General features: G+C 35.5%; 4 protein-coding genes across 11 annotated transcripts; 1 reads left to right on the top strand and 3 right to left on the bottom strand.

Moving 5' to 3' along the window:
• Positions 1-352: 352 nt before the first annotated feature.
• Positions 353-3,184, bottom strand: LOC141385530 (uncharacterized). Its single transcript, XM_087236988.1, has 3 exons — positions 1,685-3,184; positions 1,218-1,595; positions 353-612 (listed from the first exon to the last, which is right to left on the bottom strand). Exons 1-3 carry the CDS (start codon positions 1,719-1,721, stop codon positions 437-439), a joined length of 591 nt encoding a protein of 196 aa, XP_087093114.1. The 5' UTR covers positions 1,722-3,184; the 3' UTR covers positions 353-436.
• On the top strand, positions 477-25,852 carry LOC141375006 (serine/threonine-protein kinase pim-3-like). 5 transcript variants are annotated; one of them, XM_087236951.1, is made up of 10 exons: positions 477-564; positions 18,914-19,006; positions 20,536-20,580; positions 20,823-21,080; positions 21,198-21,280; positions 21,394-21,444; positions 21,517-21,889; positions 22,014-22,193; positions 22,266-22,361; positions 22,459-22,645. In XM_087236951.1, the coding sequence occupies exons 3-9, from the start codon at positions 20,565-20,567 to the stop codon at positions 22,355-22,357; spliced, it is 1,053 nt and encodes a 350-aa protein (XP_087093077.1). In that variant the 5' UTR covers positions 477-564; positions 18,914-19,006; positions 20,536-20,564; the 3' UTR covers positions 22,358-22,361; positions 22,459-22,645. The 5 variants fall into 5 exon arrangements, with proteins under 5 accessions (XP_087093077.1, XP_087093080.1, XP_087093079.1 ...); XM_087236954.1 differs by lacking the exons at positions 22,266-22,361; positions 22,459-22,645 and adding an exon at positions 24,012-25,852; XM_087236953.1 differs by lacking the exons at positions 477-564; positions 22,266-22,361; positions 22,459-22,645 and adding an exon at positions 24,012-25,852 and having other exon boundaries at positions 18,872-19,006.
• On the bottom strand, positions 3,661-7,634 carry LOC100330441 (uncharacterized). 2 transcript variants are annotated; one of them, XM_087236969.1, is made up of 7 exons: positions 7,597-7,634; positions 7,428-7,485; positions 5,917-6,031; positions 5,460-5,840; positions 4,732-4,893; positions 4,175-4,218; positions 3,661-4,069 (listed from the first exon to the last, which is right to left on the bottom strand). In XM_087236969.1, exons 3-7 carry the CDS (start codon positions 5,945-5,947, stop codon positions 3,956-3,958), a joined length of 732 nt encoding a protein of 243 aa, XP_087093095.1. In that variant the 5' UTR covers positions 5,948-6,031; positions 7,428-7,485; positions 7,597-7,634; the 3' UTR covers positions 3,661-3,955. The 2 variants fall into 2 exon arrangements, with proteins under 2 accessions (XP_087093095.1, XP_087093096.1); XM_087236970.1 differs by having other exon boundaries at positions 4,732-4,890.
• On the bottom strand, positions 8,717-20,240 carry LOC137487303 (uncharacterized). Of its 3 annotated transcripts, XM_087236965.1 has the most exons (8): positions 20,202-20,240; positions 19,734-19,785; positions 19,519-19,623; positions 15,776-15,874; positions 11,709-12,101; positions 11,434-11,586; positions 11,293-11,342; positions 8,717-11,102 (listed from the first exon to the last, which is right to left on the bottom strand). In XM_087236965.1, the coding sequence occupies exons 2-8, from the start codon at positions 19,780-19,782 to the stop codon at positions 10,959-10,961; spliced, it is 993 nt and encodes a 330-aa protein (XP_087093091.1). In that variant the 5' UTR covers positions 19,783-19,785; positions 20,202-20,240; the 3' UTR covers positions 8,717-10,958. The 3 variants fall into 3 exon arrangements, with proteins under 3 accessions (XP_087093091.1, XP_087093092.1, XP_087093093.1); XM_087236966.1 differs by lacking the exons at positions 15,776-15,874; positions 19,519-19,623; positions 19,734-19,785; positions 20,202-20,240 and adding an exon at positions 12,246-13,763; XM_087236967.1 differs by lacking the exons at positions 15,776-15,874; positions 19,519-19,623; positions 19,734-19,785; positions 20,202-20,240 and adding an exon at positions 13,164-13,581.
• Positions 25,853-25,871: the final 19 nt, after the last annotated feature.

The following is a 25,871-nucleotide window of genomic DNA, read 5'->3' as shown; positions in this document are numbered from 1 at the left end:
CTACTAAAGAACAATGACTTTAGTTTACTCTACTTTACATTCTGCTGGTTCTGACATTAGAATAAATACTGAAGTCTGAACTCTGAGCTCTTTCATTCCTCTGCCTTTGTTGCTGTGTGGACGGCATGTCTAATGAACCATAACACACTTCATCACCAGCCTGAAACAGAATATATTTAATTAAAATAATAAACAAATAAATAAACAAATAAATATATTACATTATATTGATGTAATTTATGTTGCTGCTAAACTATTGCAAATAAAATATATTTAAAATTATTCTCAAAATGTGCTCATACCTCAACATGTCTGTTCTCAGCCCCATAACCTACAGAAAATTAACAAAAGATAAGAATAATTTACATTTGGTTCATTATGAAATCTAAGGCAGGCAGTCTAAAGCAATAATAAAATTTAGCCACATGAAAAGTGTTCAGGACAAAACATGTTTACCTGTAGTTTTCTTCTGACAGAGGCAGTAGACGCAGATGGAGAAGAGGAGAACACACACCGAACACACACTGAACAGCAGATTCCAGCAGAAAACACACTCTGATGCAGGTGATGTGGAGGTGCTGTTAAACCGTTCAGCACAAGGAGACTCTTGCTCTAAAATGAACAACAGACCATTATTAAAGTGAATATATATTTAGTTATTATATTCATTTTATTTTATCTTTACTGATTACACACAATAATGAAAAATATGAGTTTAACACGGATGAATTTGCTAAAAGTGGTTAGAAAATCAGAAGTTAAAGATTCTAATATAAAAATACACTATAAATTATCGTTTTACACTATATAATTAATTTTCTGTTAATTTATTTCAAAATATTATTAGAAACTAAGATACACTTAAATTAATTTTAAACAGACTTATTTTACTAATTTATTTTATAAATTTACATTATTTCTGTATTTATACTTGGACTATGGCTGCAGGATTTATTTGCAGAACTTTGCATTAATTATCGTTAAGATTCATTAAAATAATATTAAAATAATAAAGCTTTAGGTGAACATGTAGACTTATCATTAAAGCACAGCTATATTATGAAGAGATAAACTATAATTGACACTATTATTATAATAAATGACACTATAATTTACACTGTAGATGTTTGCATGTCTCTTCATCAGCTGTATTAGAAACACATTTAAAGGATCTGACTACACAAAACAAAGCAATGAAAACAGCAGTTGTTTCTCACCCAAGACAGACAGTCTGCTCGTCTTGTTTCCATATTCATACTCAATGTTTGGTTTGATTCCTCGTTCATCTTTATATATTTTTGTTTCTCTTTTCCCACAGTAGTAAAGTCCCTCATCAGAGACACTGACATTCTCTATATGCAGATCATAGGAGTTACTGGAGCTGTTGGGCAGAAAACTGAAGCGTGGAAACGTCTCCTTGAAGAGTGTTGAGCGATCTATTGACAGAGATGGCTGATTCTCATGTGAGCAGTTTCTCATCCAAATAATGTCTGATCCAAAAGGTAAAGCGCAGTAGAGAGTGACGCTTTCTCCTGGTTTAACTCTCATGTCCACTTCTGTCCCAAACACTTTCTGCTCTTCACACAACCAAACACCTGCAGAACAAACGCAAGAGTGTGTATTAAATCTCTAGCACATCATCAAGAATACATCATGACATTCAAACACAGAAATATTGACTCACACAGAAGTATGAGGACTGTAAGTCTCGCTCGCTCCATCTCAGAGACTGTGAATGTGAGAGTCTTCAGCTGCGGTGTGAAGGGTCCGCTTCATTGTGGTGGGAGGGATCTCTGTGGAAGAGCTCTGAATCTTTATGCTGTTGTTTTGTTTTTAGGGATATAATCTGGTCTGTTTCCTCTCATCTGTTCCTTTTAAAAACACTTTAAAAGCTCTTTTAGATGTTTAAGTTTAATAATAAAATGCAAGAGTGAATTCAGTTTCATAAATTGTTGGGACTTTTGTTTTGGACGATGTGATGTTTAATGTTGTGATGGAGATGACCTGAAGTGTTGAGCGTCTTCATGAGTTTCTTGTTTGGCATCGTTCATCTACATGCTGATTGTTTTCTTTGGCTTCTAAACCTCCAGAATGAATGTCTTTACTCAAGGTTTCTTTTGCTCTTGGTCTTTAGAGTTGCTAGAAACTTATTTTTGCTTTTGTCTGTGACCGCAAAGCTTTCCATTCCATTTGTGCACTCTATACAAGCTCAAGTCACAACTAGTGCACTGACACAATCACGAGGCTGTGGTTTCCTGTTTTAGCTTGTCTAAAAATCCCATGGTGAAACAAGAGCAATCATGGTTAGTTTTATTATATCAGTTTAATTTGATTGATTGATTTATTGATTGATGAAGTGTTTGTGCTTTATGGTGGGCCTGGTGATAATCTACAGACACTTTTTTCTGTTAAATGAATAATGTGTATCAGAGTTACAGTGTGTATTTGATCAGTGTGGATTTGACATGAAATGTGAAATTTACTAAATTGTAAACTCATAATCTGAAAGTGAAAATATAAAATATATTTTTTTAACTTGATCAGAACTCATAAATACAGAGACGTAAGCATTCACAAGAGGACAGTGACAAAGGCCACTGGAAACATTTGTGGTTTGGGTCGTACCCTAGAAAAGCAAAGAGCAGGCTGGACTCTCTCCATCACCATAACCAGCACTTCAGTCACACATGAAAAGCGCTTCTCACATCCTGTGGCATTTAACAGAATAACTCCAGCACTAAATGACTACAGTACATTTCTACATCAGTCTACTGTAATGATGGCTGAGTTCAGAATCACATACTGTACTTTCCTACTGTATAGGACAGATGGAAACAGGATTTCTATGGCACGAATCTTGACAACATTAATGCTTGCTTTTTCTCGTCAACACTAATGATCAAGTAGCCTGAGTGAATTATTAGGCTAAAATTGGATTTATTACTGCTCATCTGTATAGTTTACACACTATACATTTGATTTGTCACAGTTTCATGCCGTTTACATCAACAACAGCTGAACTTTGTCTTCCAGTTTGAGCTTGAACATGTGTGTGTTTACAGTAACTTTTATTATGTGTTATTATGAGCACAATCCCGTCAGTTTATGAATAAGGTCTTACTTCAATCTTACTTAAACATGAACACATCATTTGTGTAGTTTATTGTTATTGTTTGTATTGTTTATGTTGAATTAAATAAGAATAAATATGTGAAGAACCGGTAAGACTTTTTATTTCTAACACAGAGCACAGAATCATAAAAACTATCATCGTCATATAAACTGGACTGATTTTATTAAGTGTAATAATGCTGATACATCCCTGAACACAATCTAGTAATGGAGGTAATGCACACGGGTTAAATATTAAGAAGAATAATTAAAGTTTCACTGAAAAAATAATATAACTCTACTGAAGTTTTCATTAAATTGCTTATTTCTGAAAACTGACCATTGTTTCATCTCATGCCATGTTACAATGAACTGGTCCTGATAAATTCATTTGTGAATAAGTGGTTTTGACGTCCCTTCAGCTATTAGCCACTAGATGGCGCCATTGTTTGTTCATGACTCCCTCTTCAATTTTTATTCATGTTCATAAACGCTACTAAATATTAAATATTTGTTTAATATTTGAAAAAAAGTGATCATTCATGAGTGAACATTTACTTACTAATTTATTTTGAGATATGCAGAGGATCTACAGATACAAACATATGCAGCCTTGAGCTGTTATTAATAAAGTGTTTTTTTGTTTGTTTGTTTTCTTAATGAACACAGTCTTAAAAACATTAATACTGTCCAAAAATAAAATGTATAACCCTAAAGAGTCAGTGGATCATAATGTTCATTTAAAGACAGTTGATTGTAATAGATAATGTGCTGTAAATAAAAGCATGTCCACTCAAACACTATCAGAAATAAGACAGAAAGTAGACTAAGAGCAGTTCATGTGTCAGATGTTGGTGTAGGGATGTTTAGATGTCAGTCGTCTATAAGAGACTTCAGTGTGGACGCAGATCTTTCCAGTCTTACTCGCCTCACACTGATGTTTCTCCACACAATCTGCCTGAAATGATTGACAAGGAGAGAATGGATCAAATAAACTAGTGAAAAACCACATCAGTCCACAATTCATCTTTGATATGGTCAATAAAAGAGTATAAAATAGTACCATCAAAACATTTGCTTTAAGCATCTCAGCACTCATGTCAGAACCTAAAACACACACAAAATGAACCCGATTAATATACTGTAGTAATTTATAGTAAATACTGTAGTGTTTTTGAACTATACTATGGTAAAGGACTTGAATTAATCTGTTGTGGTAATTCTATAGTTTCTGTGGTAATGCAGCAACTATAGTAATGTAACAAACCAACACTGTACTTAACACCACTTTACATCACAGTTTACTATAGTAAAAACCAAAGTATGCTACAGTATTTGTTTCAGTTCATCAGTTCAGTAGTTAATACTATTTTCTGCTGCAGCATTCATTAACAGTTTAGTGAATACTATAATATACAGTACAGTATAATACAATTTACTGTAGAATGGGTCAGAAACACTCCAGTATTTACTATAAATTACTGTATTTTCTCATGCGGAAAAGTCTAATAATTACGATTGGAGTCAAAATGTTAAAATCTAAAAGAACAAATCTTTAAAAAAGCTCTACAGATTCACAGATTTGTTCAAAATGAATGTAAATGTGTCGATGAGCGCTACCTGTAGTTTGAGGACGACAGAAGCAGTAAACACAGATGGAGGACAGGAGTGAGGAGAGGAGAACACACACCGGACACACACTCAACAGCAGCGTCCAGCAGAACACACACTCTGACACTGGAGGAGAAGTGGAGGCGATGGTGGACTCATGTGCAGAAACTGCTGATAAATAAAAACACAAGACTGAACAAACAAATGAAGAGTTTCTGAAGCGTCCATAACATTTAACTTTAGAGGACATCGTCTTATATATTATTTACAGAAATTATATAAGAACAACTTTTCTATTTAAATTATAATGTTTAGATCATTTAATGGCATTAATCAGTTGTTGAAATAATTAATCAAAATTTTTCTTTAATTTTTCACTTTCCATTTGCTTAAACCATGAGTTGAACACAAAATAATATTTAAAACAAACATTTCAGGACTCCCATTAATTTCCATAGTCAGTCAGTGGAAACCAGAAACCACTCAGGTTACCATCATTTATCAAACTATCTGATTCTGTTATGCATTTCTATCTTGAACTAAAAGACAAAACAGGATTGGAGAATTTTAGAGTGAGTGAGTAATAATAGATCAGATTTATTATGGTGAATTCTCCTTACATTAGGATTATTTATATTAGATTTACTTTTCAGACTCACTGAGAAATTCTCAATCACACTGAATTTACCAACATGCATAAAAGCTTTAGATGAGCCACAGCAGGAATTTCTCCTCACCCAGGACAGCTAGTCGAGTTGTTTTGTTCCCATATTCATACACATATTTTGAATTGACGCCGTCTTCATCTATAAATGTCTTTTTCCTTTCCGCACAGTAGTAAAGTCCCTCATCAGAGACACTGACATTCTCTATATGCAGATCATAGGAGTTACTGGAGCTGTTGAGCAGGAAAATGAACCGTGGAAACGTCTCCAGGAAGAGCTTTGGAGGATCAATGAACAGAGATGGCTGATTCTCATGCGAGCAGTTTCTCATCCAGACAATGTGAGATCCAAACGGTAGAGCACAGTCACAGTAGAGAGTGACGCTTTCTCCTGGTTTAACTCTCATGTTCACTTCTGTCCCGAACACTTTCTGCTCTTCACACAGCAAAACACCTGCAGAACAAAGGTGAAAGAATTAACGTCATAAAGAAAACAGCACAACATTTACAACACTAATGAGTGGACTTACACAGAAGAATGACGAATGTTGGTCTCTCCATCTCAGTGACTGCTGAATGTGAGGGTCTTCAGTTGCTCTTATCTGATTGGATGACTCTCTCTGGTGGTGGGATGGGTTTCCTATTCTAAAGGGTTTTGATAAGGACTGGAAATGATCTAGTCTAGTTACCCACAACCAGGTTTAAAAAAAAAGTTTTATATATTTTTTTCCAAAATTGTTGAAAACTGATTGACTGACCGATATACAGTACATGCATATGCATAAGAATGTACACACTTAAGGCATGTCTAGGTGTCAAAACCGCAAATCATTCTAATACATTTGTGTGCTCACTGCAAAAACTGCACACAATGCACATATATAATCACATGGCGGTGGTTTCCTGTGTTTCCTACAAGCAAAGAACTTACCTTAAAGATAAGAAGATTACAAATATGGTCGTCCTGTGTGATAATAATGGGGTCTCATTGGAAAATGCTAAAGATTTCAAACTTGTGTAGTGTTATTATTTTTTATTATTACCACCACTACTAATATTGTCATTCTTATTATAATATAGTATTATACAATTTAACAATACAATTGACAATAATGATGAGGATGATTATTATTATTTGGATGGATGGATGGATGGATGGATGGATAGATGGATGGATGGATGGATGGATGGATGGATGGATGGATGGATGGATGGATGGATGGATGGATGGACAAACAGATGGACAGACGGACGGACGGATAGATGCAGACATGCACACACTGATTGTCGCAAAGTTGCCGGATACATTTGTGGTTTGACCTCACTTTTCTAAAAAAAAAAAAAACTAAAGAGCAGGTCTGAGTGTCTTCACTAGAAACGCTTCTTAAAAACAACGCTGCTTTCACACGTACACAACAAGCATCCTCTTACATCCTGTGGCAGCTGAGGTCCACTTTATCACTGAGTTTACTTTAATCTGTTGCACAATAAATGAAATTGGCCTGATGCATTGCAAATATCAAACAAAAGCATTTTGCAAACAGAACGACAAGTTTAAAGATCAACGAAGGCGAATTTGAAAGATTTTTGCTGTGCATTAATAATTATTTGATAAATTAAATCACAGACCTCTACAACTAACTTGGTGTTTAAAACACTCAGAATGATTGTTGTGGGACCCTGTGAAACTACCGAAAACAAAATCTCTAAAACTCTTCTAGGGCCTGTTAGAAATGAACACTTTTTGTTAAATTATTGAATCTGCTTTTATCACTTAACTGGAAACCAGTGTTGCCAGATCTAGCTGACTGATTCCAGCCCAAAAACTATCCAAAACCCGTCGAAATGCAAAAAAAAGGAAAACACAAAAGGTGGGAGCGGGTTTGTGATGGTCGTGAAAAGTACAATAAGTGCAGGGCGGTGGTTGTGACGGTCGCGGGAAACAATTTATACCCGCACAATATATATATATATGTGACTACCCAATGGACAAAAGACACTCGGTATTTTAGATTCTAAACACTTCCATCTTCATGCTTACTTGAACTCTTGGGTCACAAAGGCCTGAGAACTGAATTTCTGTCCCCCATGTGGTGAACCTTTAAGTTTAAAATTAAACTGCAGTTATAATGCTATAGTTATACAACCAAAGTCTCTTGTTTAAACCTACTTTGTACTTTTAATTTGTATTTATTTATATGTTTATTTACCTGTACATTGATTCATCTCTTGAAACCGGAATAAGAGTAAGAAAATAGGCCAACGAATGGCAATAAGTTGGTAGAGCTCAGCTCCACAGGTGCCGGTGATTAATCATTAGTAGAGTATATAACCAGCACAGGCAGAGCAAGCACTTACACTTTTTCACTTCAGAGCCTCTCATGAGACTGAACAGATAATCTGCTGAGCTGTTCCAGAGCAGTGACTCCACCAGTGCGGAAGTATTAAACTGGGTTCCTTTCCTATCCCTGGGCATTTCACTGGCAGCTAAAAGAGCATTTCATACTAAAGGAGCAGATGCACTAAGAGAGCAACACGGTCGAGCATCATGTCTTTTTAAAGATGTTGTTCCAACAATGCACTTCTGGATGTGGTGGTTAACCGCCACCCCCACCTCCCCCTCCCCCGGATGACACTGCGAGGGCATGACTGTTCCACAACCTTCAGGCCCACAGACCCATCACTCCTCCACAGTGAGCTCAATCCAAGCTTCCAGTTAGTGTGACAGTGTATGTCTTTGGATGGCAGCGCTCTCATTGGATGACACCTGAGACCAGATGTCCTTCACTGCATCTGAGGGTGGACTAACATGTTCAAATGACAATTCGGACCAGCTGCTACTATTTAAGGTTGTCAGTGAGGTCTTGGATTTGGAGTCGGACATGTTAGCTGTGATAACCCAGGCTGCTTCGGTGGGCTCTAGATGGCTTGTCCCCTAGCCCAACCTCCAGACCAATTAGATAGGTGTAACATGGGGACCAAAAAGAAGTTCAAACTTTACAAGCACCCTGTCCCCTTCCTTCCAGCAGTGCACAGTGAGCTCAAAGAGGTTTGAAGGGAATCTTGTTCTGCCCGGTCCTCATGCACTCCCACCCTCACCACCCTTGATGATGAAGCCGACAGGGGGTACGAAGCGATCACCCCAGGTGAAGTGCGCTATCGCTGTCAATCTTTGCCTGCTTCACCCTATTTACCCACAAATAAAACTGCAATAACATTCTATTAAGTCTATAATCCACTTTGCTATGTCAGACTAGTGTTTCTGCAATATGGGGAATGGTTTTTGTTGTGGATTTTGGGGTTAAGACAATATTTTAGAAACTCCATCAGTGCCGCCTATTTATTTTATTAGACCCAAACAAACACACAAACACATACATGCGTACATACATACTTAAACATTATCTACTTAATCATTTCAAAATAACAACAATAGTGAATGTGTTCCTCACATAAATGTTCCTTGATCTTTAATACAACATTTATAATTTGCCAACAAACAAGTCACTCAATCAGTTCACAACATGAATTGATAAAACACATTCACTTGTTTTACAGCAGTAAATATAAATGAAATATACAAATGTGGAGTGTTTATAATTTTTGAGAATATTCGCAGATTTTTCACATTGGCAAGCCCTTATCGCCCCCTTTAGGCCACTAGTAAAACTAAACAAACTGATGGTACTGACCACCAAAATGAGACAAGTATATGAACAATGAGCAGTTAAAATAAACATGTTTTAGATATTGCTTTGAGATTAATATTTACAGCATCATTTGAACACCATTACAAAGTCCATGCTCTTTGTGTTTCAGATGCAGTAAATGTGTGCAGTAAATTTCTCATCTATCAGAGTCTAGAGGAGAATTTTCGCTGCACATCAAGCTTTTGCAGACACTGCATGCATACAAACCAATCTGACCACAAACTCACCACATAAGCATGCATACACACACTAACTAGCCTCTGTCCTGTCCTGTTCATGTCTCATGCACACACGCACTAGGCTGAATGGAAACATTTGTGGTTTTTGATAACAGCCTTCCTTAACAATAATAAATAATACAAATTTTACAAAATACAGACAGGACTCTTGACCAAAACAAGTTTTAAGAGAAATTTGATCATTTAAACATTTGATCAGATTTGATTCAGGCTTTTGAAGAATAATACAATTTAAATTAATTTGTCTTATACTGAGGAGCAAATAAAATTAGATTTTTTCAACTGTTGGCTAATGGTGAAACTGAGTCAGTTAAATGATATAGTTGTCCAGTTTAAGATAACTGCACACACTTTAAAACAAACATCATTTCAGACAGGAAACCCACTTCAACATCCTGTTATTCAGAACCTTACAGTGTGTGTGCAAAGACTTCACACTAAACCACGTTTAATACAGGAGAAAAATATTATAATGTAATTTAATAGGAAACAGCGTCTTAACTTTACAGGTTAGAGTTTGTCAGCTAATTAAATAATAATAATAATAATAATAATAATAATAATAGTAATAATAATAATAATAATAATAATAATAATAATAATAATAATAATAATAATAATAATAATGTCATCTTGTATCATTTTATTATTGTCTATTAACAGCCTTTTATTATTGCATGTTACATGGTTAAATGATCAGACATTTTGCTTCATTTATTTATATATTTTCTTTTTTTGGAAAGTGTAAGAATGCAGTCAGGGGTGTAAAAAATACTCAACTAGTAATTGTACTTGATTGTTGTTATACTGAAGTATTATTATTTTTTGTGACTATTAGTACTTTTATTTGACCACATTACAGAAAAAAACTGTACTTAAAAGAAAAAATGGGTAACATTTTATTTTTCTTCCACCTATAAAATGGAAAAGGCACAATTAATAATAAAGAGAAAATTTAATTTTAAAAATCACAGTTTTTCTATAAGATTTATAGTTATGTGTTTGAGAAAACCTGCTAAAGACATTTCTTCTTAAAAAATATGTTTTGTTTAAAATAATAAAAAGGCACCATATGCTATCAGATGTGTTTATATTAATTTTAGAAGAGTTAAGAACTTCAGAAGAGTTGAGAAATCAGCATTTGTTGGACACACAACAAATGCTAACGTGTTATTTCGACCAATCAACATTTTCTTGTTGTCTAAAGTAAAAATATTTTTGCTCTGAAATTTAATAAGAAAAGTTATCAGATCTTATAATATATGAAACAAACAAAAAACATTCAAGTGTTCTCTTAACTTTTCCCATAGCAGTTTATTTATTAGCTGAATTAGCTTAGAAAAAGAACAAGACTAAATGCAAATGAAACATTTTGATTAGAGATTTATTCAACATTTTCCTCTCATGTTTTTATTTTGTTGATGTACTTTTACAAATTTTATACTACTGTAAGTACAATTTAAGTTTTTTAACAGTGACACAAAAATTATAATATTGAAGCTATAATGTTTAGTCTTTTTTTCTGCCGCATTCTTCTACTTTTAACTAAGTAAATCTTTGTACTTTTACTTGAGAATAGATTTGAGTACATTTTACATCCCTGAATGCACTTCAGTTCCTTTTTTATCTGTATTCAGTTTCTGTTCTGACCTGAGCATATGTACTGTGTCTGCATATGTCTGAACATGGCACTCGCTTTGTCTTGCGTTGTTTTTGTCCTCTGGTCTTCACATTTAAAGACGCATAGCACACCTCTTCATCTTCACCCTGGAATAAAAAGTACATGACATAATATTCAGGTCTAAACTCTCTCTAAGCTGTTTTATTAACTCTCTAATTATTATTTATATATAACGTGTTGAACATTCTATAGCATGTATCTGACAAGTATTCTTCAAAAGTAGAAAAAAACAGAGTGAGTGTCCATAATGAACGTGAGTGTTTGTATTGTTCATACCTCAACTGTATTTCTTCTTTGCAGTTGGACTTTTTGATCTGTTGCAGCATCTAAAAATGTGTTAAATTCAAACATCACTTACACATAAATGAATCACAGTACTGTAAACTGTGTAAAAGCAAAAAGAAGAGTGTAAATTACTTGTTGTTTTCTTCTGACAGAGGCAGTAGACGCAGATGGAGAAGAGGAGAACACATACCGAACACACACTGAACAGCAGATTCCAGCAGAAAACACACTCTGAGACAACAGGAGGAGTGGAGGTGCTGTTCAAGAGCTCAGAACAGGACGTCTCTTTCTCAAGAATAAACAAGCACAAATCTCTCAATACATTTTTCACTGATAAAGTGTTTTTTTTTTTCAGAATATGCACATATAATACATTGGATAAATATGATAAGTAGCATTTTTCACACCTGCAAGAGAGAGACGGGTTGTTCGGTTTCCATATTGGTACAACTCAGACCCAGAGATGATGCCTCTTTCATCCTTATTTACCTTATACTCACTTTTTGCACAGTAGTACAGCCCCAAATCAGAAACACTGATGTTAGTAATGTGTAGATCGTAAGACTTGCTGTAATCATTATGTATAAAGCTGAAAGGCTGTAATGGCTCCCATTTTCCATCCATAATGTTTGCGCCTATTATGAGAGAGGGTTGATTTTCATGAGAGCAGTTTCTTATCCATACAATGAGGGAACCAGCAGATAAAGAGAGATCACAGTAGAGAGTGATGTTTTCTCCTGCTCTGACTTTCATCTCCACTTCTTCTCCAGTGATTCTTCTCAGACTGCACAACAAAACACCTGTAAAATAACAAAGTAACTTTAAACAACTCTTATCATACTTGTACTACCATACATACACACACATATAACATTCACTTACAATTAGCATTGCTATTTGATACACATTTAAATAATGATGCAAATAGATATTTTTACTCTTACACATAAGAAGGATGAGAGTAAGTCGTGGCGTCTCCATGTCAGTGAGTGATTGTGAGTAACTGACACTGGTGAGGGTCTTAATGTAAACATCTCTTATCTAATTTTCTCATCTTATCTGCTTCACGTCAATGGAAAGTTTTACCTAAAAGCTCACGCCTTATGAGGGGGTGGCTTACCGTCGGATTAGTTTCTGTTTTTAAAGAGTTACAGCATGTGATTGGTTCACAGAAAAGAACATCATCAAATCATCATCATCAAACAGGAAGTAAAACATTATCTTTGACAGATCTTTGTTGTATCAAATAAGCTCACTTCACTCACAACATTGTGTAATTTACATTTCAATTGGGGGTCTGCTTCACAAAAATTTAATATTTAAAATAATTGCACTGAAATTATTAGCCAACCTGTCATCTAACAAATCCAATCTTTCTTTAAAATGCTCATTATGTTAAAGTATTTACATATTTACATTCATATTGAACTACATAAATGATGAGTTAAGATGTAATTTTTATAACTTTAAGCATAACAATTAAGTTTACTGAATCTTTTTCTTAATTTGTTGTTGTTTTGTCTGAGCAGACATGCATATTCATAACCCGGGGCAGATTTTTGAATCCTAAATCAATGTGGGATTTATTGGCTTAATATTTATTACATTAAAGAATAGCAGTAAAGGCATAAAAATATAATATCAACTGATAAAAGTATTTTAAACATATTATTTGAAACTCTATGTATGTTTCAGATGATGGGCTGGATTCATAGGCAGTATTTATGTAATTGTTGGTCAGAGAACCATTTTGCAGCTTTTATTAAAAAACAGTGTAATAAAGTAAACAGTGGAGCACAGAATGGCTGCGGATGAAGGGTGAACACACTTCAATAGTTAAGAGGAGTAAACACAAATGTTACCAGCAAGACAATGGGTGAGGATCTGAGCAGAGAGCAGATAATCGTTAACTATGGTACAGGCTACAGTCAAGGGCAGACAGCAAACACGCAAAGGTCAGTAAACAGGCTAGGGTCGAGGAAACAAACACTCATAATGAGGAAACAATCAAGGTCAGCAACAGAGAAACTAGGACAGATTACAGGAGAAACCACTTAGTGTTTGCGAGTCAAAACAAGACTTCAAAGTGAGTGAACAGCCTAGGGTCGAGGGCAGACACCAAACAGTCACCACAAGGAAACAATCAAGGTCAGTTACAGAGAAACTAGTGCAGATACCAGGAGAAACCGCTCAGTAGTGTTTACAGTCAAAACAAGACTTCAAAGTAAGTGAACAGGAGAGAGCAGTATATATGGGGTGAATGAGATTGAGTTCAGCTGTGACTTAATCAGCACAATGCATAGTATATGACCTTATTCTAAAATGCGAAAGTGCGCCTGTTTTCGCGATTGTCTTAGAACTTCCGATTCAGTCGCCTATGGGAGAAATGACTAGGAATAATAAACGGCAGAAAATGGCCAAACTACTTGCTCAACAAACAAATGTTTGCATGACTACACAGACCAAGTAGCATAATATAATAAGAAAATATTAAATTGCAACTTCATGCAGCGTAACGAGCAGTGGTTAACGTCAAAAAATGAATGGAAGTGAATGTGACCGGAAGTCGCGAGACAAAAAGATTCTAATGGCAGCGCCCACTCGTCAGCTGAGAATAAGGTGGAGTTATGCAGTTCATGAATGGTTAGTATTCTGGTGAGGTTGACCTCTGCTGGACAGTAAAAGGATTGTCCAGGACCAAACCGGTGACAGCTTATGCTGTGTTAAACCCAGACGTGGCACGCGTGAATAAAACCGTCAACTCGTGCTGCTTAATTTGGACGAATCACGCTGCAGGATGTCTATTAACATCTTTGCATTGACTTAACATGTAAATCACTTGCGGTTGCACTTCATCTGTGTCTGGTGTGAACGCACCATTAGACTAAACCATAATGAGGCCATATAGTTCAATTATGATGAGTAGATCATTTTATATAAATTTTCCTTAAAAACTGGTGTCCATCTGATTTAACAGATAAGCAGATACTGTACTTTCAAAGTTCAAGCTTGGGGAACTCTGACAGCGAGATCGTCTCATGTGATTGAGTGAGACAAAGGTCAAACGTGACCTCTCTGTGCATATAAATATGAGGCAATAGTGGGGGAAACTGAAGCACCTGCTGGAAACCCACACCGACACAGGGGAAGATGCAAACTCTACACACAAAGGCCTCCTGATCCAGCCGGTACTCAAACTTAATACCCATACTTAATAACTTAATAACCATAATGCTGTGAGGTGACAGTGAAAACAAATGAGCCACCATGCAGCCTCTAGACTATCATCTATCACCTGTACCCGAGTCAAACAGTTCTCTGACGTGTAGCTTGAGTAAAAGTAGAAGTGTGAATATTTTATCACCTCTTGGTAGGGGGACATGTTAAGTTTATTTTAGAAAATGAACCACTAGACAACAAGTGCTCTTTTTTCTATTTCCTTTTTTTTTTTGCAACAAGTTTCACAGACACTGCATGCATGAAAAGCAAGTTCACCACAACATAAGCATTAGCAGACAAACTAACCACTGTCCTGTTTGTGCATCATAATGTCTGCACACAAGCAAGACTGAGTGGAAACATTTGTGGTTTAGATGTAATCTTTTAACTGAGAACAAGACCCTACCTTGAGAAAAAAGGAGACGAGACACTTGAGTGAAACTTTTATAATGAGTAAAATTCTGCTTTGGATATATTTGATTAAAATTAGATTTTATTTCAATTTCACATGATAAAAACCCACTAGCCCATATATCAGGCCCAGAGAGCTTACATCTCTCATTCAGCTTAGACATTTCAGGTTTAATCTAAAATTAGATTAGACCTTTCAGCCGCTGCCCAGGACTGTACTGGGAAACACCCATAGACTGGGGTAATTTCTGGTCTGCCACTCCTAGAAGGCCACTCAGGTTCTCGACTGTCCCATTTGTAGAAATTGACTCTCACTGTGGTTTTCTTCAGTCACAAAGCTTTAGAAATATATAACCTTTTCCAGATGGGTAGATCTCAGTTCATGTCTTTCACATTCGTTTTTGAATCTTGGATCTTGGCATGATGTCCAGCTTTTGAGTATCTTTTGGTCTACCTCTCTTTGTCAGGCAGCTCCTATTAAAGTGATTTCTCGATTGTGAACCAGTGTGGCAGTAATCGGGCCTTGGTGTAGCTAGAGAAATTTAACTCAACACACTCAACATAAATCGAATGATACTTTAAAGCTTTCAAATGTTTAAATGTGTATAGTGAAAGAACATTGTTAGCTAGTATGAATGCTAATATAGCTAGTTATCTCATCAATACAGTTATCGCTATGGTTTTTTTGTGTAATAAAGACTTAATTCGGTGACAGGAAATTACAACTCAAAGAGAACACTGCTATCAATCACTGCTAAAATAAAAAAGCCCAAATGTTTCCATTAGCATTTGAAGGGTTTTATTTGTTGGTTAAAGTGCACATATTTCCATAAAGAAAACTTGCCTAAATAACTGTTGATAATGCTCCATAGAAGGGGTCCCCAAACATGGTCCTGGAGGGCCGGTGTCCTGCAGAGTTCAGCTCCAAATTGTCTCAACACACCTGTGTGGAAGTTTCAGATATTGACTTTCTTGTTCAGGTGTGTATGATTAGGGATGAAACTTTAGAATTAGAATTTTATTAATTTTTTTTTTTTGTGCATATGGAGAAAAGAAGTATTGAGTGCTTTTAAAAAAGTGTCTGGTGCATATGGAGAGAAAAAGAGTGTGTCATCTACAGGTGGTTTGTCAAGCCCACTCGCCTACATGAAGCAGACTCAGAATTGCAGGATGTTTGCCAGAAACACTGAATGTTGATAATAAAAAAACAAGTGATAAAAGAGAGTAGAGAGTGTGTCCTACACAAAAAAAAGGAAAACTTTTGGTGTGGTAAAATTTAATAAATGTATTCAAGGATTAGATCAAGGATTTCCTTAGTAAAACTGTATGTGCATGTTTACTTTATGTAGTAAATGAACTGAGTGGAAAGAGTTCAATATTATTATTCATTTGCTTGTAATATTTAAATGTTTTCTAATCTTTCTAAATTGTACAGAAAAGTATTGACTTGGTTGGCATAGCCGAGAACGCCCACAAAAACGACTAAACCCTGTGCATCAACAAGCTTTGGGTGAATGCAAAACCCTGTTGCTGGTTTGTGGTTTGACCGTCGTCAGACAACTGGTAAAATTTCAACCCTCAAGCTTTGCTGCTTCACAGATACTTTGACCCAGTCACATTTCCATCAACATTTGGAACTGGAATTAAAAATCGCTCAGGGTTGCATTTCCAAAAACCATCGTTAGCCAACTAAGGTCGCAAGTTCCGTCGTTACAAGCATAGTTGGTTGATTTGCCGTTTCCCAAATCCATCGCTCCAGCGAACATTCGCAAACTGCGTCACAAACTTAAGCACTTGAAACTACACCTCTGGAGCTGTGGTTAGAAACATAGTTCCTGGCTGTGTTCTATTCCCACTTATCCGCCCTATGCCCTATTCATTTAGAACATTCTAACATTCAAAGTTGGAATTATTAAAAATAAAAATACATTAAAGTCATGGACCTGCTGGTTAGAACTTTCTGCAGTGATTTACATGTGTCAAATTGTAAAAGTAGACTTTTATAAAAAATAAATAAACAATACCCTACTTAATAATAATAATAACAATAATAATAATCATTAGTATTATTAATATTATTATTAAATTAGCATTTTTTTATTTCCTAATATATAATAAATATTAAATTTCATTTTATAATAAATCGTCTCATTATTTATTTATTCATATGATTTATATTTGATATTAGAATATGTGTTAGCTTTTGTAAGTGATTTATTTTAGAATAGGATATGTCATGTTCTCAAAAATATTTGTAAAGGTAACACAGGCTCTATATGTCGCATTTGCATATATTTCAGTTAATGTGGAAAGCAAGTGCATGTTTTTACCAAACCTAATATTGTATTTTTTTAATGTATTTTTTTTTTAAATATGTGCGTGTAAAACAATATAATTTGCACAAAGAAATGATGGGTTCTTCTCTAAAGTAGTTCCTCTGCCTCTTTTAGAGCGTCATTATGTGCTTTTTACGTTATAACTAACATGGTTCAAGCGATGGATCTGCGGCAGAGAAACTATGCGTTTTGGGAAACACTCGTCACTACATTGTTCTTTTCCCAAACGATGCATCGTACAATAATAGTTCAGCCGTGAGTCGTTGTTTGGTTAACGCATGCCAGATCGATCATAACTGATTGAGTATCATCTATCCACTCTCTCTCTCTCTCTCTCTCTCTCTCTCTCTCTTCGTACACTAAAATAACTCAAATGAAAATAAATTACACAAAACACTATAAAGACATTTTCAAACAAAACTACTGACTAAAACATGCAAACAGAAGATTAAAAACTTTGTGTCATGGCTTAAAAAAGGTGTAAATTAATTAACATCTACATAAGGTTCTAAAGCACATGTAGATTCTCCAAACCCTTAACCAACAAACAAACACAACCACACATACTTTATCCTGCCCAAATAACATGTCTGTAGCTCAGCTGGAGCTGTCCAATGTGCTGAAGTTATATGGGTTTCCTATCAGATTTAGCATGAAGGATAAGATCTCTTAGATCATTGTCACAAAGCACAGATTTTCCATTAGGCTTTCTTTAGTCTTGTGTATTGATTAATGTGCGCGAGGGCAACTATTGGTTTAATGAGGGAGTTTTCTGAGAGATGAAGAGCTGTAAAGTGAGTGTTCAATTACAAAAAGAAATGATTATACAAACTCAGTGTTTCCTTTTATTAACATTGACAAAACCGTATTACTTTAAAATAAATATGATTATCAAAGCATGTCTTAGAGCGAATAAGCCCAACAGGATTTTTATGCAATCGCCTTTTATCTTAATTTATATATAAAATAAATGTTTAATTAGTAATCACTACTGATGGGTTAGATTTTCAATATTCAATATTGTTCAGTAATTATTCAGCAGTAATTAAACATCTCTGTAGCACTGCAGGGAGCTGTCCATTGTGCTGAATTTACTCCACACTAAACTCTCTTCTCACATTAAATTCATTATAAGTGTCTGATCAGTGAACAGGATACTGTCATTTCTCAACAACTAAAGAAGGTCTAATGTAGAAATTAAAAGATAATAGGAAATACAAACAGATGGATTTGCTTTATGAAAGGAAATTTTGTTGAATGATTATTACAATTTGGTTTAAATGTTGAATGTTGCACTCGTATATGTTGCATTGCTCTGCTCTTCTTTAAATAAATCAAACCTCAGTTGTGTGCTGTTTACACTGTCTCTGATTCATGGCACGTGTTTTAATAAATCAGACTTTTGCATCTTCAGTTTCTCATCAATTCCAAGTCATGAAAATAATAAAAGCAACATTTACAGCTGCAGCGTGCACTAAATATTTTCTTACTTTTCTTATTTCTGTTTTTGTCTAACCACAGTTTATCTCATGCATTGATGTGTGTATTGAGCATGCAAGATCACCAGCTTGACCACAAACAGTTTTAGGACATTCAGTCTGTTGCATGCCTGAATAAAAACACTTGTGGTTTGTGTTCTCGCCTAGCTTTTCACAGCAACTGCAACATCACTGCACCAGGAGCGTCAGTAAAGACCAAGAAGAAGAAGAAGAAACACAGCACTGAGCCTGAAAGCTGATGTACTGTAGGCTGCAAGCAGAATCCTTTATGACCCAGAGATAATTTAATATGAAAAATGTATATCAATATAATAAATGAATCATATTATTAATCATATTATTCATTTTATAAATAATTTTTAACTACATTCAAAAAATAGAAACCTGTTTACCTTTAATATGTTTACTTTAATTAACTTTGATATATTTTTACTACTGTAAACTGGTGTATAAAATCAGGCCGCTTCAATGCAGACTTTGCACCCTTAACAGAAGTTCAGAAGCTCAAATCACATCAAATCATCAAACGTAATGACAAACGAGAGATGTTTTTCTGAATAAAATACAATCTTTTTTTGTTTTAATATAAATGAACAAGGCTAGATAGGTTAGGAAAATTCTAGCAAACGTATAAGCTAATTGTCATTACAGACCTTGTGATAGTAATTTAGCTTATTGAAAGCTGTATATTAGTGATGAAAACAGCTATTTAGATTCATACAAACAGAAATAATGTATTTATAAACTTGCACCTTTCTGCTGTGGACGCCATCTTGTGGTCAGACGCGGGAACTCATTCGGCAGGTGAACTTTTGTGCTTTCTAGCCGTTGAGTGAACACAAAGTCCCTTAAAAAGCCTTCACATACATCCAAAAATAACGAAAACATTAATAAAACTTAATAATATTAAATCTGAAAACAAGAGCCAATGAAAAGTACATAAATATGACTGAACCATGTAGCCTACCAGATGATGATACAAACGGCCATGTGATCTGAAATCGTGCGTAGACCATAGACTGTAAAATATAGGCATAGACATAGAAATTGTGAACGATTTAATTTACTTTCTATTATTTACAATAATAAACTTTTTTTTAACTTATATTCCTAATATCTACGTGAGCAGTTAGCACTGTACGTGTAATTAAACAGCATGCACTTACATTGCTTGGGCCACTAATAGAAAATATATGAGTTAATTTTATTATTTTAATTTAATTAATTCCTAAATAGCTGTACATTTTACAAAGTCAAACCTTGTCAAACCAATCTTGCTCATTTAGCATTATTATTACAGTTTCGTGAATTATAAATTAATTGATTTAAACTTCATTATTATTATTATTATAATTATTATTATTTTAACTATGTTTATTATTATTATTAATTATTTATTATTTATATGTTGAGATGAGATGAATCGTTTACTCACGTGATTCAGATTGGCGATTCAAATTGTGGTTGCTATAGCAACGCGTGTTATGATTTGACTCCATATATAAACACCGAGACTCGCCGCTATCTGTTGATTGAGGAGAGGCGAATTTCTGAGACATTTGCTGAGGATTACTGTGCTGATACTGCGATTCTTCAAGGAGACCAGAGAATTTCTGGCAGAAGACTTTTATTTTACAAGGAGATCGACGCTCAGAGCTGAAATTATTCCTTTTGACACGTTTTGTTGCTCTTTTGTTGTGTTTATTTTGATTTTGATCTTGTTTTTATTGACATTTTTATTGATATTTGATCTTTGTTCTTGTTTTCAGGTTTGCTGGAGTTTGGAGGAGTTTGTCAGATGGGTGAAAACCGCAGTGAGTGTTTTAGTTTTTATTCGTTTATGATCAATCATGATATGATGTTGTGTAATGTTTGGGGAAATGTGATGTAAATAAACTGGTACAAATGAACCCATTTCAACACAACTGTTCCCCGATATAAGTGATCAGATGTCTTTTATTCTCTGTAGATGCAGCTACTAAAGTTAATTGTTGATTAATTCTTATAATCTTATGATAAACGTGATATGTTGTTGTTGTTGTTGTCGTTGTCTCAGGCCGCTCCAGATCCAGGAGTTCTGCTTTCATCCAGGCAGCTGTTCAGGACGTCAGGACACATGATGGTGATGGTGAAACCCAGACCGTGAGCCAAGAGCTTGATGGATTTCTCGCACCTCTGCCTTCCCTGTTGGCCAAATCTGTGTCCACAGATCAGGGTAACAGGAAGAGGAAGCGGCAGAGCGGCAGCCAGCAAACACCAGAAGATGAACGTCCGTCCACCTCATCTAGAAGTGCTCTCAAACGCTCTCGCAGAGGTCAGAATGGCTTATTGAAGAAGTGATGATGATGTTTCAGTAATGCTCTTTTACAGTTTTCTCTACTGCTGCATGTTTTCTTTGAACACACATTTCTACTGCTCCTCTGTGTTGCAGACGCGTATGCAAAGGGCCCACTGCTGGGAGACGGTGGATTTGGCTCTGTGTTTGCTGGGATGCGCAGGTCTGATGGACTGCCAGTAAGTCGTTTTCTCCGCTCTTCATTCAATCAGCCTTTAGAAATCCTGATCTCAGTAAATGTGATGTGTGAGGATCAGGCAGGTGTGATTTATTATGCTTTATCTGTCTACAGGTCGCCATCAAGTATGTGTCTAAAGAGCGGACACAGAGGAGACTGAGAGTTGTGAGTTCAGTGTGAACCTGTTGTTGTGTTTGATGTTTCATTGGGTTCTGAATCCAATCGTTTGTCCTGCAGGAAGGTCAGGGTCGGCTGCCGCTGGAGGTGGCACTGATGACCCGCGTCAATTCAGCTCCTGCCTGCCCCAACGTCCTGCAGCTGCTAGACTGGTTTGACCGTCCCAGACGCTACATCCTGATCCTGGAGCGTCCGGATCCCTGCCAAGACCTCCAGAGCTACTGTGAGGAGAACGACTGTCTGGATGAGGGTCTGGCCAAGAAAGTGCTGGTGCAGCTGATCGCGGCTCTGAAACACTGCGAGAGCCGCGGAGTCCTGCACCGGGACGTCAAGCCAGAGAACCTGCTGATCTCCACAGAGTCCCAGGACATCAAGCTGCTGGACTTCGGCTGTGGAGATCTGCTCAAGCGCTCGGCCTACAAATACTTCGCAGGTGGGTTTGTGTTGCAGAAGGAAACACTCTGTGGATGTTTGTGAGCTTTTGATGATCCACCAAAGGGAATTTGTGTGTGCTGGAGTGTTTTGAACGGGTGTTTGTGTCTCCTTGTGTCTCTCAGGAACTATTCAATACGCTCCACCTGAGTGGTTCTGCAGACAGCGCTACCATGCGGGTCCAGCTACGGTGTGGTCAGTAGGAGTGACCCTCTTCAACATCCTGTGCAACCGTTTCCCCTTCGGAGGCTCACTGAGGGTCACGTCCAGGAGCAAACTGACCTTCCCCATAACTCTGTCAACAGGTAAGAGACTCACTGAGAGATCAGCAGAAGTGTGTTGCTCTGTGTTTCTGAACACGGTGTTGTGTGTATCAGAGTGCCGTCAGCTGATTGGCTGGTGTCTCAGTCCAGCGGCGGCTGATCGGCCCAGTTTGGACGATATTGAGCGCCATCCCTGGTTACAGTGAACAGGTGGCCAGTGACTTGACACTTATCTGAGTGACGCACTCATGGCTTTGATTGTGTTGTTAGGGTCAGTCTGGATTAATGATCTTAATGATTTGTGTAGGGTGAGCAGGAGTCACACAGGAAGTGCAGAGAACTGCTTCCTGATCACCTGCAGAATGAGGAGTGGGCATTAACTAATGGCCGACTCACCCAGGGCCGGGGCCCCTTTACCTGCACTAAGCCACCGCTTCAGATGAATTTAATGTTAATAGGGATTTTAATAATAAACGTATTATTTAGACAAATAATCCAGGTGTAGTGTCTTCCTAGAGTGACTGGAGAGAGCTCAAATAAAGGGAGAGTTCACACAGAAATCCAGATTTACTCACTGTTTACTCAAACTCAAGCGGTTTCAAATCTTTAAGAGTTTCTTGTTTTCTGTTTTGCACAAAATAAAATGTTTTGAAGAAGCTGAAAACCTGTAACCGTTGACTTTCATAGTAGCAAAAACAAACAAGTCAATGGGTACAGCTTTTCAGCTTTCTTCAAAATATCTTCTTTTGTATTGAACAGAATAAAGAAACTCAAACAGGTTTGGAGCAAGTGAAAGGGAGTTAATGATACAGAATTGTTATTTTGGGGTGAACTATCCATTTAAGTCCTCTTAATGGAGGTTTTCATAATGGTTTTAAAATGAAGATTGCAGCTCTACTGACTGAGGCTAAAGGTGTGATGAAATATTGTTTTGGTTGTTATTCCATTAAATGATCTTATAGATCTATGATATATAAGTTTTGGTGGAGTTGTTGTGGTAATTTGCCCACAGTAGCAGTAAAACCTCTGAAATGGTGTACACATCTGATGATCTAAGACCTAGTTTTTTGTTTTTTTAGTATTAGGAATGTTCAGAGCTCTGTTAGATGTACATTTGCATTCTACATTTCTGTTGTTGTAGCAGGGAGATGTTTGTTTTGTGGCATGAAAAGAGTTTAAGAACTTCAGTTTTAGCTGGGAGTACTACTGCATATGCACTCATGTGATTGGCTTAAATTATATTAAACTGAGAGACCCAGAAACAACACTGAGTCCTTTCTGAGACTGCAAGTCAAATATTCTGAAAAAACATTTAACCTTTCTTAAATGTATTTACATTTTTAATCATTAAAAACTTACAATATTAGAATCAATGAAAATAGGATGCAGATGCCAGAACATTGTCATTAACACTCTTTTGAATCATATTTCTACTAAAGAACAATGACTTTAGTTTACTCTACTTTACATTCTGCTGGTTCTGACATCAGAATAAATACTGAAGTCTGAACTCTGAGCCTTTTTCATTCCTCTGCCTTTTTTGCTGTGTGGAAGGCATGTCTAATGAAGCATAACACACTTCTTCACCAGCCTGAAACAGGATATATTTAATCAAAATAATAAACAAATAAATAAACAAATAAATATATTACATTATATTGATGTAATTTATGTTGCTGCTAAACTATTGCGAATAATATATATTAAAATTATTCTCAAAATGTGCTCATACCTCAACATGTCTGTTCTCAGCCCCATAACCTACAGAAACTTAACAAAAGATAAGAATAATTTACATTTTATAATTTGAGATATACATTTTTTACGAATAGCTGATGACCTGTAGTTTTCTTCTGACAGAGGCAGTAGACGCAGATGGAGAAGAGGAGAACACACACCGAACACACACTGAACAGCAGATTCCAGCAGAAAACACACTCTGATGCAGGTGATGTGGAGGTGCTGTTAAACCGTTCAGCACAAGGAGACTCTTGCTCTAAAATGAACAACAGGCCATTATTAAAGTGAATATATATTTAGTTATTATATTCATTTTATTTTATCTTAACTGATTACACACAATAATGAAAAATATGAGTTTAACACGGATGAATTTGCTAAAAGTGGTTGGAAAATCAGAAGTTAAAGATTCTAATATTAAATACACTATAAATCATCGTTTTACAAAATATAATGAATTTGCTGTTAATTTAATTTAAAGTATTATTAGAAACTAAGATACACTTTAAAAACTAATTATAAACACTTATTTTACTAATATACTTTATTAAATATACATTATTTCGGTATTTGAAGTCGGACTATGGCTGCAGGATTGTGTTGCTTAATTATTTGCAGGACTTTGCATTAATTATCGATAAAATTCATTCAAATAATATTAAAATAATAAAACTTTAGGTAAACATGTAAACTTATCATTAAAGCACAGCTATATTATGAAGAGATAAACTATAATTGACACTAATATTCGCTGTAAACCATAATCATCAAAATGAACTGAAATAAACACTTGAAATGAATTATTCTGAGTGTAATGAATGATTAAATAATTCCCCAGCACGGTTTAATTGAGAAAATATCTTTTGCAACACATTTTTAAACATAATATGTTAAATAAATAATCTCTAATAACTCATGACACAATATTTTAATAGTTATTTTACAAGACACTAGTATTCAGCTTAAAGTGCAGTTTAAAGGCTCACTGGGTTAATTAGGTTAACTAAAGTTAGTTTAATTTAGGCAAATCATAGGACAACAGTGTTTGGTTCTGTAGCCAAAAAAAAAAAAAAAAAAAAATCTTACAGGGCTAATAATAATGTGCTTAATTTTTTGTTTGTTTTTATCAAAAACTGTTTTCACTTCAGCCAAACTGAAAAATAAACTTCACTGATCTGATAAGATCTCTTAGATCATTGTCACAAAGCACAGATTTTCCATTAGGCTTTCTTTAGTCTTGTGTATTGATTAATGTGCGCGAGGGCAACTATTGGTTTAATGAGGGAGTTTTCTGAGAGATGAAGAGCTGTAAAGTGAGTGTTCAATTACAAAAAGAAATGATTATACAAACTCAGTGTTTCCTTTTATTAACATTGACAAAACCGTATTACTTTAAAAGAAATATGATTATCAAAGCATGTCTTAGAGCGAATAAGCCCAACAGGATTTTTATATAATCGCCTTTTACCTTAATTTATATATAAAATAAATGTTTAATTAGTAATCACTACTGATGGGTTAGATTTTCAATATTCAATATTGTTCAGTAATTATTCAGCAGTAATTAAACATCTCTGTAGCATTTCCTCCTGCAGATGTGGTTCAGTCAGTTCAGCACTGCAGGGAGCTGTCCATTGTGCTGAATTTACTCCACACTAAACTCTCTTCTCACATTAAATTCATTATAAGTGTCTGATCAGTGAACAGGATACTGTCATTTCTCAACAACTAAAGAAGGTCTAATGTAGAAATTAAAAGATAATAGGAAATACAAACAGATGGATTTGCTTTATGAAAGGAAATTTTGTTGAATGATTATTACAATTTGGTTTAAATGTTGAATGTTGCACTCGTATATGTTGCATTGCTCTGCTCTTCTTTAAATAAATCAAACCTCAGTTGTGTGCTGTTTACACTGTCTCTGATTCATGGCACGTGTTTTAATAAATCAGACTTTTGCATCTTCAGTTTCTCATCAAT

Source organism: Danio rerio, chromosome 1, assembly GCF_052040795.2.
Source record: "Danio rerio strain M-AB ecotype USA chromosome 1, GRCz13ab, whole genome shotgun sequence".
Classification (NCBI taxonomy): domain Eukaryota; kingdom Metazoa; phylum Chordata; class Actinopteri; order Cypriniformes; family Danionidae; genus Danio; species Danio rerio.
The sequence above is the reverse complement of the archived record's forward strand: the minus strand, read 5'-3'. Positions and strand labels throughout refer to the sequence as shown.

What these genes read in the sequence shown, in the direction of transcription:
- LOC141385530 (XM_087236988.1), bottom strand. Translation starts at nt 1,721, where the DNA reads ATGGAGCGAGCGAGACTTACAGTCCTCATACTTCTGT. An exon ending in TACAGTCCTCATACTTCTGT is followed by an intron (nt 1,596 to 1,684) that starts GTGAGTCAATAT and finishes TTTGTTCTGCAG; the next exon opens with GTGTTTGGTTGTGTGAAGAG. An exon ending in GAGCAGACTGTCTGTCTTGG is followed by an intron (nt 613 to 1,217) that starts GTGAGAAACAAC and finishes TGTTCATTTTAG; the next exon opens with AGCAAGAGTCTCCTTGTGCT.
- LOC100330441 (XM_087236969.1), bottom strand. Translation starts at nt 5,947, where the DNA reads ATGGAGAGACCAACATTCGTCATTCTTCTGT. An exon ending in AACATTCGTCATTCTTCTGT is followed by an intron (nt 5,841 to 5,916) that starts GTAAGTCCACTC and finishes TTTGTTCTGCAG; the next exon opens with GTGTTTTGCTGTGTGAAGAG. An exon ending in CTGTCGTCCTCAAACTACAG is followed by an intron (nt 4,219 to 4,731) that starts GTAGCGCTCATC and finishes TGTGTGTTTTAG; the next exon opens with GTTCTGACATGAGTGCTGAG.
- LOC137487303 (XM_087236965.1), bottom strand. Translation starts at nt 19,782, where the DNA reads ATGGTCTACGCACGATTTCAGATCACATGGCCGTTTGTATCATCATCT. An exon ending in AACCCGTCTCTCTCTTGCAG is followed by an intron (nt 11,587 to 11,708) that starts GTGTGAAAAATG and finishes TTCTTGAGAAAG; the next exon opens with AGACGTCCTGTTCTGAGCTC. An exon ending in AAAGAAGAAATACAGTTGAG is followed by an intron (nt 11,103 to 11,292) that starts GTATGAACAATA and finishes TTTTTATTCCAG; the next exon opens with GGTGAAGATGAAGAGGTGTG.
- LOC141375006 (XM_087236951.1), top strand. An exon ending in CACAGAGGAGACTGAGAGTT is followed by an intron (nt 21,445 to 21,516) that starts GTGAGTTCAGTG and finishes TTTGTCCTGCAG; the next exon opens with GAAGGTCAGGGTCGGCTGCC. An exon ending in CCCCATAACTCTGTCAACAG is followed by an intron (nt 22,194 to 22,265) that starts GTAAGAGACTCA and finishes TGTGTGTATCAG; the next exon opens with AGTGCCGTCAGCTGATTGGC.